The sequence below is a fragment of the Prosopis cineraria genome, unplaced genomic scaffold (genome assembly GCF_029017545.1).
Source record: "Prosopis cineraria cultivar Desert tree isolate PC_DT_omini unplaced genomic scaffold, ASM2901754v1 PC818, whole genome shotgun sequence".
In the NCBI taxonomy this organism is placed as follows: Eukaryota; Viridiplantae; Streptophyta; class Magnoliopsida; order Fabales; family Fabaceae; genus Prosopis; species Prosopis cineraria.
This window is the reverse complement of record NW_026556143.1, coordinates 23,663-41,288: the sequence shown is the minus strand read 5'-3', so window position 1 is coordinate 41,288 and position 17,626 is coordinate 23,663. Positions and strand designations below refer to the sequence as shown.

General features: G+C 35.9%; 1 protein-coding gene across 3 annotated transcripts; it reads left to right on the top strand.

Annotated features, from left to right (window-relative positions):
• Positions 1-6,145: 6,145 nt before the first annotated feature.
• LOC129298461 (uncharacterized) lies at positions 6,146-17,281 on the top strand. Of its 3 annotated transcripts, none has more exons than XM_054936882.1 (9): positions 6,146-6,984; positions 7,719-7,859; positions 8,879-9,259; positions 9,446-9,550; positions 11,278-11,418; positions 12,847-13,050; positions 13,656-13,748; positions 13,921-14,032; positions 16,909-17,281. In XM_054936882.1, exons 1-9 carry the CDS (start codon positions 6,499-6,501, stop codon positions 17,127-17,129), a joined length of 1,884 nt encoding a protein of 627 aa, XP_054792857.1. In that variant the 5' UTR covers positions 6,146-6,498; the 3' UTR covers positions 17,130-17,281. The 3 variants fall into 3 exon arrangements, with proteins under 3 accessions (XP_054792857.1, XP_054792859.1, XP_054792858.1); XM_054936884.1 differs by lacking the exon at positions 16,909-17,281 and adding an exon at positions 16,402-16,442 and having other exon boundaries at positions 6,147-6,984; XM_054936883.1 differs by lacking the exon at positions 16,909-17,281 and adding an exon at positions 15,295-15,634 and having other exon boundaries at positions 6,148-6,984.
• The last annotated feature ends 345 nt before the right edge of the window (positions 17,282-17,626 follow it).

Here is a 17,626-nt window from a genome sequence, read left to right as displayed (position 1 = left end):
AAATATGTACGCAGAAGCTCCTTACTTTACTTTTCCGCACAGTGCTACGGCTCTGTTGGTGCCAGGAAGGTGGGGGGGCTGGCAGTGGAGCCCACATGCTCTTGTGAAATCCTACGGTCAGCAATTACACGTGTAAACTGCCGCTTGCGCTGCTTTGATTTGAGATCACCAGGATCAACAACGCCTCCCCGTCATCGGTCTCATTTCCGAAACGTAAAAGTGTGGTTGGGGTCAAAACTGGAACTTTCAATCTTACACCTTTTTGGACCATTCCAGTATATTTATTGATCCTTCCTGCGGGCTCCACATCTATAATTATGCTCTTCCTATATTGATTATTATTGATTATTGATATTGATTAATTAAAAATAAAAAAACACAAAATATGACGCTTTGTGACCCTCTAATTATACTTCTTTTGAATGGTCATGTTGCAATTCAATCACTCGGTACGGGATGTGTCGTCTATTTGTTGTGTTTGGTTTATTAGACAATTATTATTACAGATTAAAACTCAGTCGTTGGAGCGTATCGCTCCAACATAAACAATGAGTTAGGATTCCATTTACCACAGTTTAGGAGAACAGCAATTCCATGAGTTAACCGCGAAATTCCCCTACAAATTTATTTAGTGGCTCGTTGGTAGTAGTTTATTTTAGTAAAGTCGATAGTGGTTGCGAACTCTGTGTGCATTGTGTGTGTGTGTGTGATTACTTCCTGATGCTGACGGGCCTTAAACAAACTCGCCTAGGAAATACCCAATCAACGACCAAACCCTTGTCTCGTGTCGTGCGGGGGAAAGAGGCTTTTACTAGGAGATCAAGATCTATTATTATAATTTAACGATATACAGCTTTTCAAACTTTCTGTTGCTGGCGAACTCACGAGTCTTGTCTGTCGTTTAAGAAAAGCAGAATTAATTTTAATTGCTCGAGGATATTATTCCATGATAAACTTGGAAATGGAATCATTCAGTGGTTGTCTTTAGATCCTGTACAGCGGAAACTTTGCTGGACCGAGACCATTTTTGAGATGAGAGTGGGCATTTGCAGAAGTTACAGTGTATTCTATAAGATTTTTTTTTTTGGGCAAGGGGTTTTTTTTTTTGCAGGTGAGACTTTTAATTTATAAGAACTGTGGTGCTAGTATTCTAGGGAAGCTCAAGCTGATTCTAACCCAATCTGATGCATGAGATTAACTTAATCACTGATTGCTAATTTAGAAAGCCGATATGAAAACGATGAAGCAATGTGAGAAGGCTGATGGAGGGAGGGCACGTGTCCCCAAAGGACGAGACACGGATTGTTAATTAAGGGCAGCCTTGAGAAAGCAAGCACAAATTAATTAATTAATGTAATTAGTGTATGTAAAGCTTTTTGGCGCATCATTGTAGTAACAGAGATCATTAATTAATAATGAATTTGAGCCATACATGAGGGATTGAGATGAAAAAGTTGCCCGGAGAAGAATACTTTCGGTATGGGTCATCAAAAGAATGTGGATTGGTGGGTTTGTTGGCAGCGTCAAAACGTGCATCTAGCGGACGGTAAGGACGGAAAAGTTTATACTAATAATAGAAACATTAAAGTAACTAGTAAATTCGTGGCTTTAAATGGATGTTACTGGGTGCTTAATGGAGCATTGGACTGGCCCCATGACCCCGTCCATGTTACTGTACGTTGTGATTTAACAGGGACGTCGAAGCATATAGTTTCACCCCGATCCTGTGCTTGGCTCAGCGAAACACAAAGTAGGAAGGAGAAAAAAAGAACGAGAGGAGGGAAAGTGAACAAAAAAAAGAAAGTATAAGGAGATAATTTTCTCCTATCGTGTTAATTGAACAAGAGTAAAGTGAGAGAGAAAAAAAAGTTTTAAGGGTATATGAAGAATAATATTTTTTATTGTTTATAAAAATATGTATATACAATAAAATTTAATATTTTAACATATTATATAATAACAATAATAATTCCTATCATGTATGATTGATTGAATAAAAATATAATTATAAATTATTTTATCCAATATTGACAAAAAATTATTTATTCAATTTATAATTTTATTTATAAATTATTAACTATATAATATATAAAAACTTTAAAATTACAACTAAATGTAAGAAACTTAACTGAAAATTTAGAATTAACATTTGTCTAATTAATTTAAAAAATTAAATATATTTTTTATTTAACAAAAGTCCATGATAAAAACGTAATTACATTATAAATATAAAAAGTGAAAATCTCTTCACATTCAAAATTAAAAGTGAAGTGAAAGTAAAAATATATGGGTTTTACATGTTATCTTTTTATTTTTCTCTTTCCTTCATTTTCTTTCTATAGCCAAGCATGAAAAAATGCTATTTTTTCTTGTTTTTAAACTTTCACTTTTCTCTCGTCAACTTTTATCTCCTGCCAAGCATAGTATAAGGAATGACTAAATTGTTTATGAAAAGTGACTTGAATTAATGAGTGGTTTGAGCCTACTTACTCAATGAGCATTTCAATCACAATAATTAGATTTAATCACAATAATTTAAAAATATTAATATTTTTTTCAAAAATTTAAAACAATCCTCATGATAATAACACTCTTTATGCACATGGTCCTCTACAAAAAATTTGAGATTTTATAATTTTTGGGTATTATATAATAAAATTTCTAACAGTACTTAAATTAAATTGAATGCACATAATCATGCTATGTGAGACACTTCTCATTGCATGAGTGAGCTATCTATTAAGTGAATTCAAATCTTTAAAAGTTGTAGTTATCATTATTAAGGTGAGGTTAGAAGTGGTTAAGACTAACCAGAATAAGTTCAAAAATTTTAAAATTGGCCTTGAGAATTTAGACATTTTTATTTTTTTCAAACTAAGCTCGAGCTTAACTTAAATATTTTAATTATTTTTTATCATTAATAAAATAAGATAGAATTTGAAAATTTCAATTTTTTAAAATAGAATTGAAATTATCAGAAAAAGAAATTTAGATATTCATATCTCCGGAAAAATCCGAAGAGCTTGGCTATGAGTTTTTTTGTTTGTTGAGTATTTTAAGTTGATCTAAACAATCCAGAATGAACCCCTACCCTCCCTGGCGGCTACAGGTAGTAATGCCTACTAACATTTTCATATGAGGATGCACTGTACACTTATATGGAGGGATCTAAAATCTAATATTGCCATGTTGCTGGGTAGCCCGGTCCCAGCTCAATTGCTCCTACACACAGGCGTGCATGCCTGTGCTCACAGGACTGGAGCAGGATACGGAATCTGATACAATGAGAGTGAGTCCTTTTAATTCACGAGTCTACGATTTTCACGTATCGTCGTCTGAATTAACTCTAGTCTCTCTCATCCAATTGCTTGCTTGTTAAAAATGGCCAAGACTGAAGAAATATAAATAAAGGCGACTCCCTGGATTCCACCATAGATCAAGAGCATGTTTAATTTAATTATAGTTTTGACAGTTTATAATGTAAAACCAGAACCTGCTCGTGCTTTTCTTGCTACATGTACTGGTCTTCATCTGCTGTTTTACCATGCCAAAAAGCCAGCCTTTTCTTATTTGTCATCTCCCTTTTTGTCGTCCTATCAGGTTAGATTTCTTCAGCATTCCAAAAAATTTAAAACCCACCAAAATACAGATTATTTAATTTATTCTTTTAATTAAACTTGTAACCTAACCCATGCTTTTGCTGTGAGAAGATTCGCTTGTTCCTATTTTAGTAGTGTTTTCACATGGTTACCTTTTTGCAATGCACGCTCTTTTTTGGGCCTTCTTATTTTGCAACGCGTGCTGTAATTTCTATTGTTCTTGTTTAAGTCCAAGATATGGGATGCTTAAACACACCTCAAAACCCGCTGTTTTATTCCACCTCACACTTTTCACCCCTCTTTTCACTTTTCACACCTAATTTCTCATAATTTTTTGTTGCTAAGTTTGTGGTTGTGCAGATCTTGTGCTTCACAGTGGAGACCTCACTCTCTAATGGCAACTACAATTTAAATTTACAGTGTTTGTGTGTCGTAATTATTTTAGGCTTAACGTTACTCTACTCGAACTTATATGTATTAACAAAAGACAGATCATACTCGTTCTGTATTTTTGCGTGTCACATGCATGAATTTTACTCAACTTTCCTTTTTTAACATGTCTAATTGCGAGTCACAATTAGACATATTAAAAGCCCCCCCGGGCGGTATACGAGTGACTCCGGGGTTGTAATGTAACCATCAGTTAACACACATTGAGAGAGAAGAAAAGCTGATGTAAGAAACACAGACTGGAAATGATCAACTCGCCATTGAAAAGGTGACTAGTTTTGTGGCTAATCACAACCATCAGAGAGGCCAGGTTAAACTCGCTTCTTTTCTCTCACTCTCTCCATTGTCGTGATGGACACAACCACGAGCGTGTATCAATTGTCTGTGTTCAATAAAATTGCCACACCTTCCTTGTTTTAAGTCGCTGTTATATATTGAATGACCACTGATTATAAAATAAACAATTGCTAGTCACTAATATAATTTCATTCACTCTTGTATTTAACCCATCTCTTGCGCCCGGCGAGAGGAGCGCATTCTACAGGGAAGATGGCGGTTCAGTAGTCGTACCTTTTGAAGGTTCATTGTGGACTGATTTTGGAATTTACTGTTCAGCTCTTGACTGTTTATTTCTTCAAATTAAGAATAACCACGTACAAACAAAGTGGTCGCCCCATTAAACCGGGAAAACACCGTTAAGGGGACTTATTGGTTGTTACACTACAAGATTATATTCAAGAGATCAGTAACGTTCAGATCAAGTACTCTCCTCTTATTGAAGCTTCTGACAATGCAGAACGAGTACGGTTATTTATCTCAGATACGTGCTTTGATGTGAAGGTGATGATTGTTTTAGATTGCCCAGTATAGAGTGTGCGCTTTAAAGGGAAGGACTTTTGTGCGCGCACAGAGAGGGCAAACAAAGACTGAAGAAAATATGTTTCTCGGCATATATTAGACAAATGAACGTTCCAATGCGCTTGGTTTCTATTGAGGCTGCACAGTTGGAATCCTATGAGCATGGTACAATCTCTGCATTGAGATTCAAAAGCAAATGAAAAATATATCCGAATATCTGCTCCATTACGAGCTTTGTAGAACTAACAAACAGTTTATTTGTCATAACCCTTTCAAGTTATTGCGTATCCAGATTGACGAGAGAATCCACAGCACTATGATTGCGACTTCATCCATTTCTGCTTCTTTCCCTAGCTCCATTGCTTCCTATCCATATCCCCCTGCTCTAATCCAGTCGCATAAATGCTTGTCTTTCTAACTTATGAACTGTGCCCATTTGGTCGGGACATGTTATATATTCATCAAAAGGGAAGCCGTCGTAATTAATAAATTATTCCTTACTCAGTAATGAGTCTCTGCACTTTTAATGGGTGAAGTTTGAGGTGGCAGAATTTTTTTTTTTTTGCCCGTAAATAATAAATTAGGCTTGAGAAGAGGCTACAAATTTATAAATCTAATCTAATGTCTTAAAAGTTAAATATCTGTGTTCGCATTTAAAGTCGATTCGGCTTAGACTTTGAATTATTCAGTAGATGATTTATTATCGAGTATCCGAAAAATAATGCACAATAGTCTAAAATTTAAGGTCATAGTGTTATTTTCCTTATTTATTGAAAATTCGAGACAATTGCCATCGTGACCTATCAAAGTAACCTTAATAACCCGCGAAGGACAGTGTTAGAGATGGCTAATTTCTCTCTGACTAGAGGGCATCCTTACCCCTTAGATGATAAAACAACACCAGAATCAAAAATTACCTGTGGAGAACCAAACCAAACATGGACCATGAGTTATGGTGTATTAGCGGTGAAGAATGCGATCTAAAAATTCTGCACTGTGTCTGAACATCTAACAACAGCAAGCGAGAGGGTAAGCACAATGAAACGAACTTTCGCGCAATAATGCATAAGTAAAATATGCATGTTTAGTGAGCACTTATCTTTTAAATCTCCCATTTAATGTAATCTATTGAATTGCGAACATTGAAAATTTTCATTTTTTTGGGGGGGGGGGGGGGAATAGAAGTTAGTTAACTCGGGGAGGGGGGGGTTGAGCAACTCGGGGGCTGAAGCACCGAGGTTCCAGCTTCCAACTTTCAAGGTAGAAAGAATTCTCATGTCGTGGCTGCTGAAGAGACATCCTTTCATAGTGCAATGCCTTGAAAACTTGGATTTTTCATGAGCTCACCGTTTACTACACCTCATCCGCTCATCGTCCCCTAAACGTGGGACTCAAATAGAAGTGCACTGGTCTCCACACAGAGGCGGCAAATCACAAGTTGCCACGCCTCTACGATTTCATACGGCCAATCTCATTCGAACACAGCCACTTCTCTCTTCCTTCTCATTATTCATCTTTCGAGGATCTGCAATTCTCACTACTTTTTCCTGTTCCCTCAATTCGCATTGCTCTCTCCTTTCTCTCTTTAGCCATGGCGGACTCAATTCAGTCGCCTACATCTTCTTCATTGCCGTCTGCATCCAGAGACACCAGCACTCTCATTCGTCCAAGGCGCGAGCCCTTCGAGCATGGCCTCTTACCCCTGCCAAAGCTCATATTCTCCGATCCTACGCAAACCCTAATCCCCTTGAAGCAGAAGCTCCTTGAGTTATCCTCTAATCAAAGGGTCAATTCAGCGGCCATTTCCGAGGCTTTACAGATCTCCCTTGAACATGCAAGACTCGTTCTTGATACTCTCGCCTCGGTTCTACACTACGAGTCCGAACCTCTAGCTACGGCCAAGCCGGAAGAAATTGACTCCTTTGGTGCTGATGTCTATGATCTGGTTTTGTTCTTGTACATTCAATCTTACAAGAAGCTCCTGCCTAGGACGCACAAGGACTCTGCCGCCGTGGCTGACGTTTGGCCCTCCACTTCGGCCTTTGATGGTTATCTCTCTGCTCTCTCGCCCTTGCAGGTGAAATGGCTTTTATTTAAATGACTGAAATGTAATGCCGGTGAGACAATTTGTGGATATTGAAGATCACAGGGACTAAATTGTGGACAGACAGAGTGATTTTTAAAATATTCTTTTTGCAATGCCAATTAGTCCTTATGATTGTATCGGTTGTTGAGGGGTTAGGCTTAATCACTTCCCGTATCATCCATAAACAATCAAATCGAGTCTTGTCTCTGAACGTTAGAGTCCTGGCTGAGATATTTAATTATGCCTTAGGAGTAAATTTGACTTTTTTATGGTCAATTAAATTGGATTGGGGGCTAAATTTGATTGTTCCAATTGTCTTTTTAGTCTTTAAGTACATTTTGGCGCTTGCATGAAAAAGACTGTGCAATATAACTGTGGGAGTCGGGATGCATGACCTTCTGTGCTTTGCAGCTAGTTCTTTTCTTTCTTATAATCAATTTGGCATTTTCAAACTGATGCCAAATTTTGACCTGAGCTCTTGCCGTGTTGGTCAAACTTGTATCTGGACTAGTCTGAAATGTTCAATATTACCCGTGTTTCTCTTGTCTATGATCTTGGATTTTTATGCTTTGGCCACTGTTGAACCCTTCGATTAAAATATATTCTGGCTGTCATTATTTTACCGTCTCCTTTGTTATAGTTATATTCTATACCATATCAGGCTTTTCACTAATGCTTTTAAGTAATTCTTGAGATCACGTTCTTCATTTTTCAATATTTTGCAGCTAGTGCGCAGCAACAGTCGGCGGTTTATGCCATCACAGGCTGATGAGGAGGCTCATCAATTATCATATTTGCAAAAGCACATGGCTAACATTCTATCTCTTCTATCAGAGCCTGTGGTGGGGGATGACGAAGAATCTTTGGTTTGTGAATTTACTGCGTGCTTTGCTATTCATGGTTTACTGATTTCCATTGAGATTATGTGCTATATAACTAATACCATTCACATTATGGATTTTTCTTCTTTAGACTACGTCCTGGTGATTTATATGTTTTTTCACGCCATCCTAAATTATGGAAAGATCTTCAGTTTCAGGCATTGGATAGCATGATTATATGCTTCTTGTGCATGTCTATTGTACTTAAACTTTATCTGTGGCTATATGATGTCAGTTTTTGTCTGTCACCGAAGCATAAATTGGTTACCATTTTCATTCCGTTGTCTTGTTGTTCTTGTCATATATCTGGTGCTTTATGCATGTCTTATTACTAGTATTCCTGAATCTTTGTAAATATCAGAATAACTTGACTCTTTAGTGCGCCTCCTTCTCTAGTTTTATTTTAAGGGTTTAATGGGCTTTTTTATCTGTACGAATAATCCCATGCTGGTGGTATAACTTGGTCAAATTTTTTGTGAGCAATCTATAATAACAATTGTGCCATTAAACGGGTGAAGGTATTATGAAATAGTTTGTTTTGGTTTTGATCATGAACTGTTTGACACGTTTGTAAATTTCAAGGCAGTTACACTGCTTTCAAAACTTTACTGAAAGTTTTCCAATGGTTCCCTTGATGGCAAGAAAATGTTTCGAGATAGTTCTTAATGCGTATTATATTTCATTTATTAAAGCTGATATCATGCTGAGAATTCAGCTTAGCTTCTATCTTTAAGGTTCATACTGGAGTTGTCACTGACGTACTGTTAAGAATGAGTCTGAAGGGTGTGATTTTCTGAATCAGTGTGGGTCTAGTGGGTAAATCATATGCCGAGTGATAGTGTGTGTTAATCATCATCAAATGAAGTGTGTTGACATAGATGCCTGACAAGTGCTACACATAAATGGTTGCTGTCACTGGGATCCATTTAGTTTTCCTCCTTCCTACTGAATCCTTAAATTTTCATGGCTTTTGTCCCTATTTCATTTACTTGACCTTGTTTCAGGTCTTAACTATGGATAGATTTGAGCACCTTGGCTTTCTTATTCAGTTTGGTGATAAGGGATTTGATGGAAATTCATTGAGTCAAGCATCTCCTTTCTTCGCGAACTCTGATCCTAACATGCCTGCTGTTCCTGTTCCTGCTGCGCAAGTTCATGATTGGCTTGCTCAAAGCATAGCTTCTGCTTTGGAGCATATCTCTGAACCGGTTTCTTCAAAGGAAAATGGGCCAGGCAATGCGTCTGATCAAGACATTGTTATGGTGGAGGCATGCACTAACTCAGTTAATGTCCCGGCAAGCACTAGAAGCCCATATTTCATTGAAGGGATCTCTAAATCTTCATATGTGAAGCTTTCGTCTGACATCAAAGGTTCCTCTGTTAAGGTTAGTTTCTTGCACCTGCCCTGTTCTTCTGTTTTCGTACACCTGTGTTCTTTCTACAAAACATGTCATTATAGATTTATGTTTGACCAAACAACAGATGTTAGCTACAGAACTTCATCTCTAATGATAATTGTGGATATTGGCCATTGGCTTGCTATAATAAAACATTATGTCTGATCGATGCAGGTTCTAAACTGTCATGAGTCTACCATCTACATCTTAGCACCCCTGAGATATGCTACTGTCTATGGATGTTCTGATGCTACTATAGTTCTAGGAGCAGTTGGCAAGGTAATTACTAACTCAGTTCTGCTTTTACAAGGCGCTCAGTAGATCTGCATAAACTAGAATGTGTATGAAATTTGTTTACAACATTGTTTCATCTGAACGGTAAGCTGAGATATAAAGATGATACTGATGATATCTGCTGTTTCCTTCAAGTCCAAGTAAAAGAAAATTTCTTAGGTTATTGGACTTTAAACTTCTAGTAGTTAAGGGGAATATAACAATCATTTTCACATTAGAAACTGTCTTATGCAGTGCGGATCACTTCAATGTGCATTTGTAATTTTTTTTTTCTTCCATGAATTCATGCACCACGTGTTGGTTGATGATAATATTGATGTGTGATGAAGTCAATATGCTTTAACTATTACTGATCTTCTGTAAATCTGCTCCAATGCTTGCAAAGTTGCAATCCTTTCATTCTTGTATCACAAAGTTTTAAATGTTAGTACCTTCTGGTGCTGGAGATGATCTCATAACTTGTAATCATCACATCATTGTCATCTTGAATTGGAATTGTTTGTCATTGTTCAGAATATCAATGATTTCTTGCCTTTTGCCATCAATTCAGAAAAGCCTGAGACCTGTTCTCCACGTTCAAACAAAATCTTCAAAGTCTTCCCAACTGGCAGGATTGCCCTTTTAGTTTGAGTTACTCCTTATTAAGCTTGTTTTGGTGGTAAGTGATGACTCCAGAATCAGTTTTTGGGTTCTGAAACTTCACTACGTCTCCTTGCGCCCACATCCATGCAATTATAAAAGTGTCTGCATGTTTGAATTGAAGCGAAAATGGTTTTAGTGACTATTATTGTCCACTATCATTGTGGCGCCTAGCTAACTCATGCCCTACAAGCATGATCGAGGAATAATATATGGCTTTATTTTCAACAACAGAAGATGCAATTTTCAGAGAACATAACAAATCATTGCAAAAGGAAGCATTAGATGATCATATAAATTTTTTTTAAACCAATGCTTTAATTACACAATCAATGCATCAAGTGTCTTCTTAACCATTGCCCTTGGAGCGTTCCTTTATCTTGATCAAGAGAACGGAAGCATGGATTTAGCTTCAACTGAAAAATGCTTGATCTTGAAAAGGAAAGATGGTCAGCGAAAGCCATGACTATATGCATAGCAGTTAATTGCTAAAATGGTTATCTATATTTTAAAGTTTTCTAACTTTCAAGTGTTGTATTTCTGGGCCTCCCTGACAGTTAGATTCTTTCAAGCCTGTTAGCCTTCATTCTTTTCCTTCCCATAAACAGTCCTCTTCCCTCCTTCAAGCCTGCTAGAAATGATACTGTTTGATATCATATAAACTGTGGTTTTTGTTATTCGCATCACTTAATAGTCACCTGCTAGTTTCTATTTTCTTGTTATTAAAAAAATGTAAAAATGTCAATGAATGAGATGGCTATCATTGCGTGAATTTTTATCTTTCTCTTCCCCATCCTTCTTTCTGCTCCTTTTTTTCCTAAATAACATTTCTGCAGTATACGGTATGTGTAGTGCTGGCTGTTTAGTTGACTGTTATTATGATTTAAGACATAATAACTGATGCTTTAAAACATAATAACTGTTATTAGAATACTTCTTTAGCCCTTTCCCTAGTGCACTTTTATGCCTTAAGTTTGGGGGTATATAACTGATGCTCTGCTTGTTGAATGTTAAATTAGTGGCTTCTTCGATTGATGTGATGGAAGTTAATGTCCTTTTCTTTCCTCTGACAGGCTGTAAGAGTTGAACACTGTGAACGAGTTCATGTAATTGTGGCAGCAAAACATATTTGTATTGCTAACTGCCGTGAGTGTGTTTTCTTTCTGGGAGTGAACCAGCAACCTCTCATTGTTGGTGATAACCATAAACTGCAGGTGAACTTACTCATTTCCTGTCGCAAGATTTATGGACTTGCTAGCCAGTTGACACTAATGTAGCTGTCTGTCTAGTTTCTGATTACACTAATTGTTTTTAGCCTCCAATACAATGCCCCTACATATCCAAATTAATGATTTGAGATATATCCTTTTTGGTTTAATTGATTTAACCTAGCAGAAGTGGTAATATTGCATATTTGGGTAATGAAAATTATAATGAGAGCATTTTATTTGTTTAGCTTCCTATAATGAATGGAAAATCAGAAAAAGGTTTGTGCCCATATTGGATGTGACATGACTCTTTAAATTACATGTTAATACTCTATGCTTTTTTTTTTTTGGGCTTTCACCGCGTTTTTCCTGTTGGTAGTTTCTAGAGTATGTGATGGATGTGGGATTTTGCTCTTTTTATGATTTAGGGGCTTAGTTATTGGCTATGGTGGACCCTGATGTTCATAGTTTTGCCTTGGTTTTATCAGATGTTAGGAATAGATGGGATAAGTGTTTAGGCACGAACGATGTCCAAAGTGTGTTCAAATTGTGTTATTTACATCAATGGAAGGTTACTGGAAATGCCACATATTCATAATATAAAACCATTTGAAATACATCCAGGCTGAATAACCCTGATGGGTATATGGTCAAATATGGGGCGAGTAACAGTTGGGAGTGGTTGCTAATATTTGAGCCTCGCTGGTTTTAAACTGGGGGTTCCTCAACTGTTTTATGATTTATGTGTTTGTCAGCAAAGTTATGTCATTGTGCTGTCGTCCACTAATCATATGCTGAAATCAACAATTTTTGTGTAAATGTTTTTGTAATGAAATGGGGTTAGTGAAGGGACAAATGGATCTGATTGCGCATTTGGCCTAAAGAAGTTGCCAACATTTCTGAAACGCTGGACCAATCATTTATCAAATTAGTTGCACCATAAAGTCTCTTTAAATATATTAAAAATTCAAAATTGTGTATATAGAACTTATGTGGTTTCTAGGGATATGACATGTGCACGAGCCTTTAAGCTAACAACTGCTAACTTTTTGATAGTGCTTCCCATTTGGTTTTATGTCTTTGGGTCAGGGCACATCATTGATGATTGCCTTTATTTAAGTGATAGTGGGGATTGATTAAGTATGGGAAGGTAAAGAAAGCTAACTCTCATGATTAAGATTGAGTGATGAAATATATAAAATTATTTTTATGTTCATTAACCTAATGATAGTTTTATTCACCAACGGTTTTATGACTACAAATATGGGTCTTTGTTCTTCTGGTCGCTTGTCAATGTCTATTTTTTCTGTTCATGTTTCTGCTTTTGGTGTTGCTAGCTTTTGATAATGAACGTGTATTTTTATCTAAGATCCTCACTCTTCCCAACTGGGTTTATCATTTGAAATTTTTTTTAATCATTTTTTGTGTTATCAGGTGGCACCATATAATACATTTTACTCCCAGCTGGAGGAGCACATGACTGAAGTTGGGATTGTACCCACAGTAAACAGATGGGACGAACCTCTAGCATTGGGCATGGTCGATCCTCATGATTCATTATCTCATCCGGCGGGTGTCTCTGATGTCCAAGCTGGGTCTGCTGTACGGGTGGATCCTGATCAATTCACAAATTTTATGGTACGACTTTAACCTGACTTACAGTAAGATTTTTATTTTAGGTTAAATTAGCCTTTAAGTTTTTGTATTTTTTGCTCAGGTTTTAAAAATTTTAATTTAATCCCTCAAAGCAAAGATGAGTTAAGTCACAGTTTATTTTATATGACTTAGAAATGCAATTACCGTCTAAGCTATCCTTCTTAGCTGCCCATCTCTCTCCATCCCACGTAACAAACACAACCTTTAAATTAAAATAGATCAGGTTATTTGCATAGATTGTCTAGTTCATTAGAAGCTGAGAGAGCATCCATCATGCAATGCTGTTTTTAAACAAATAAAATGGAACATTCTTCTATGCAATGGATGCTAGGTGCTATTGTTGCCATTTCGATGACTCTATCTGTATGGAAACATGTGAAGACCAAATTGAAGTGTTTAGTGCAAGAAGTAAAGGAAAAATTATGATATGCTTCATATTTTCCCCCATGTATGATTTCACTTGTCTAACCTTAAAGTAGCGCCTTTTTATTTCCTTTTTAATGTTTTTTTCTTTTTATGCTCTATTTCATAACCGTGTTTGTTTGCTACTATTCACATACTTTTCCTCCCCATTGTTTGGCGTGCAGATCCCGAACTGGCTTGGGGGCGAACATACTGGATCTACAAACGACAATCCATTCAAACTACCAGAGGCCTACATTGCATCACAGCATAGAAATGTATGTCAACGGGGCTATTTGGAATTTCTTGGTGGTTGGATTTCCAAATTTGTAGTGTTCAAACTCAAAAATAAATAAATAAAATAAAAAAATAAGTAGGGCCTGCATTTCAGTGAATGATTTGATTTCAATTAAATAAATAGCGAGTTGATTAAAATTATCTTCGTTTCAGCAAAAGAATTTGGAGGAGATAAAACAACTCTTGCGGGAAGCGCCCTTGGAAGAAAGTCGAAAACGGGAATTGTCATCTGCACTTCATGTATACTTCAAGGACTGGTTATACGGTAATGATTACTCCTGCTTATTTAGTTTAATTCAAAGCATGTCTAGCTTTTGCATCGACAAGGAAAAATCCCGTGTTTTCTTATTGGAACGATACGGTTGATAAATGCCTTCCAAACCTGGACCTTTTTGATGCCAAACTGGCTGGTTGAGGATGATTCCTTCATTTAGTGTGTGTTTGGATTAAAAAAATTTATAACTAAGGTTAGAATCAACTGAGGTTAGCAAACTGAAGTTAAGAAAAAAATCTGTGACTTTAACGTGATTTATGTTTGGATATCTTTTGCTAAGAATTCAGTTTAACAAACTAAAATTTGTTTGGATGATTTAATTTAAAAGTCAGTTAAGATATATAATGACAAAAATGAATATAAACTTTCTTGTATATATTTTTGTAACAAATTTAATATTTTTAAGAAAAAATATTAAACTTAAAATAAAAATTTTAAAAAAAGTAATTACAAATATAAAATGCATTGAATATAAAATTAGTAAAATTTGAATATTATTAAATTAAAATAATACAATTGAATTTTTATTATGTGTTTTTCGCAAACTTTAAATTTAAATTAAGAATACATAATTTAATATTAATATTCTCCTATGTATTTTTCTCCAGCTGTAAATTAAAAAGTTTTTCATATGTATTTTTCTTCTTGTTTTTTCTTTTATCCTGAGTTGAGAACCTAAAAGACCATGAAAAGATAAATTATTGATCCTTATGCACGTGTTTAAGTCTAGTTTGTGCAAGCACCACATGGAGGAGAGAAAAAGGGTAACAAAAAAATAATTGTTATTTAAATATTCAATATTCCCACTGATCGTAAAAGCCCAACGCTAGAAGCCAGAAAAAGTGGCTTCGCAACCAACGCCACGTTTGGTCCATAAGTCCATTAGAAATTTTTTCTATCCAAACATGATTTTTTTCTTTTCAAAGAGCTTTTAACATCCTAACTAAGGTTTGGCTAGCCCAAATCTCTGTTAAGATTTTATCCAAACATAGCCTTAGTAATCTTGTTCTTGGCCTTTTATTCTGAGTCAAGGTAGATTCTTTTATTTAATTATATTGCATTTGTTCCTTTTATTCTGTGACTATGCTTCAGAAAATAGCTCAATTTCAACTGCCATAATTTGTATGTTTGTTCTTTGAGGTCTTGGTCATAGTAAACTCTTAGGTTTTCTGATTTGTATAGTCTCCTTTGCCTGGATAATCACTGGCATTTTAGTTTATGACTATAAATTTTTCCTCCTGTCGTGGCGGCAGCTTCAGGAAACATTCGTCAACTTTACTGTCTACAAGGTGATTGATGTTTGTCTGACATTGTTACGGCGGAGGCAGAGTTATTGAGGGAACAGGACAGTACGAAGGTTTCCGGTATTCTTTTTGAACTTCCTCCGGCCAATTCTATTGGCTCCGCAGCTAGCTGAAATCAGATGAATTGAATTAATGCTCACTTACTTATGTGGTGACATCGCCAGTGCACAGAATGGAATTTAAATTACAGTTGCTAATCTGAGTTGTATTTTTTTTTTTTTGGCTAGTGAAAATAATTACTGTAATATTTTGTCAGCCTAAATTAAGTGGCCTCGTTTAAAATTTCATTGCCTACAGTGCCAGCGTCCACTGTACTGATTCGGTTTTTTTCTTTTTTTTAACCTTTGACTTCTATTTAAGTCAACTTCACAGGAATTTCTTGTGACCCCCTTATCCCCCACCAAAAAGTACAAAAATTATGTCAGTTTAAATACCAAGTTGATCTGCGTCATATCTTAATATGATGTTAGTCTAGTGTATGTACATTGTTCAAAATTTGACAAATGAATCATTATTTATATAATAATATATAAGAAAATTTGCTCATAAGTCGAAGGACCGAGATTCTCTAGAAGAATAAAGATTGATAGATTATCAAAAATGCTCGTACAGTGTTGATATTACACGCAGCTCCTCTTTCTCTGCCGTCGTCCTCGTGACCTCCTCCTTTGCCATTGCCTGTGACCTTACGCATGACTGTTCATTTCAAGCTGCATCTTATTCTTCCTTGCTTTCTTCTTTTTCTAAATTCTTCTTGCAACCCTACCCTTAAATCCTTCTCAGTCTTTCCTTTTCTTCTCAGTTCGTCCTTGAGAGATGATACTGGTGGGGAAGTTATCATCTTTGTTGTTTCCCTCAATGAATGCAGAATGATAAGAGGTCTTGGGTTGAGGAAGACTAATGAGATTGGTGCCATCGCCACCAAGTTAACATATTGGCCGTTTTGTACCATCTGATTTGGTCTTTGTTTGCTGACCTGCCTTTTTTTTTTTTTTGGTTGAGTTTTCAATTCTTGTTTTCTGAATTGTATTATTCACATTGATTGAATTTTGGTAGCTGTTGATTTTCTTCGACGAGCTTAAGATGGGAAGTATGATGCTATCATTGTTGATTCTTCAGATCCTGTGGGTATGACAACTTATTGCATATTGATTTATTTAAATTCAGTGAGAAATGTGCTTTGCTTTATTTTGATGCTTAAACCTGATAATTACACTCACAAATCACAAATAAACCTTTGGATATGTATTGTAGGCCAGTGTTGGAGCTTGAACTCTGCTCTTCAATTGGAAGGATGTTTGATTGGATAACGTTGACTTGAACATGAAAGTTCCCTACAGTCCAATCTTATTTTCATTATGAAAGTATACATGCATTTGGGTCATCTTTCACGAACTCTTTTAAGAGGAAATTTCCATTTTCAGCTTGCTTTGTTTTGTTGCTAAATATTTGAGTTGCTAAATTGTCAAACCCGTCGACTTTGTTTTGATTATTGAAACCAGTAAACTGTTATGATTGTTTTGTATTTTTTATGAACAGAAGCTCACAACACTTGTAATTTAGGTCCGGCTCAGGAACTAGTAGAGAAGCTATTTTTTGAGATAATAGCCAAGGCATTAAGGCTTGTCAGAGTTCTTCGTAATATGGTTGAAAGTATGTGGATTCATACACACCTTATTCAAGATATGATCTCCATTTGCCAGAACACATTCAAAGGCTATGTACATGATCCACGGGCAATTGTTCCAAAGTACCCAGGGCAATCACATATTTCAAATTGTTGATAGGCTGGTATTTTTTATTACCTTCACACACTTTTCTTGTCATGTTTGGCTACGTCACTCTAATTTTCTTGGGCTATGTGTTACTCTTGTGATGATTTTAGGGTTCTTCTAGTTGATATTGAGGTAGTGGTGGATAAAGAGAATTGAATTTTCTTGCTACCCTTGTTAAGTTTTTTGGTTAAAAGAACATGTGTTATCTCGAAAGCGGGCATTTTGGTACTGTTATAGTTACAAAAACCTTGAGCTCCTTTGTTTTATTATCTTTTATAATCTAACAACTATTGTGTTGATTTTAAGTTGTGGTCAAGAAAGCATTTTTGCATCTCTTCAATATATTATTTGACAAACAAGAAAGAAAGGTTGAACATATGAAATGAAGCATTTATGATAAAGCTAAGTCTACATTAACAATTGGTTGAAGGAGCTTGAATTGAAATACTTGCAATCTATTGTCAAATACTAATAAATATATATATATATATATATATAGAAAATTG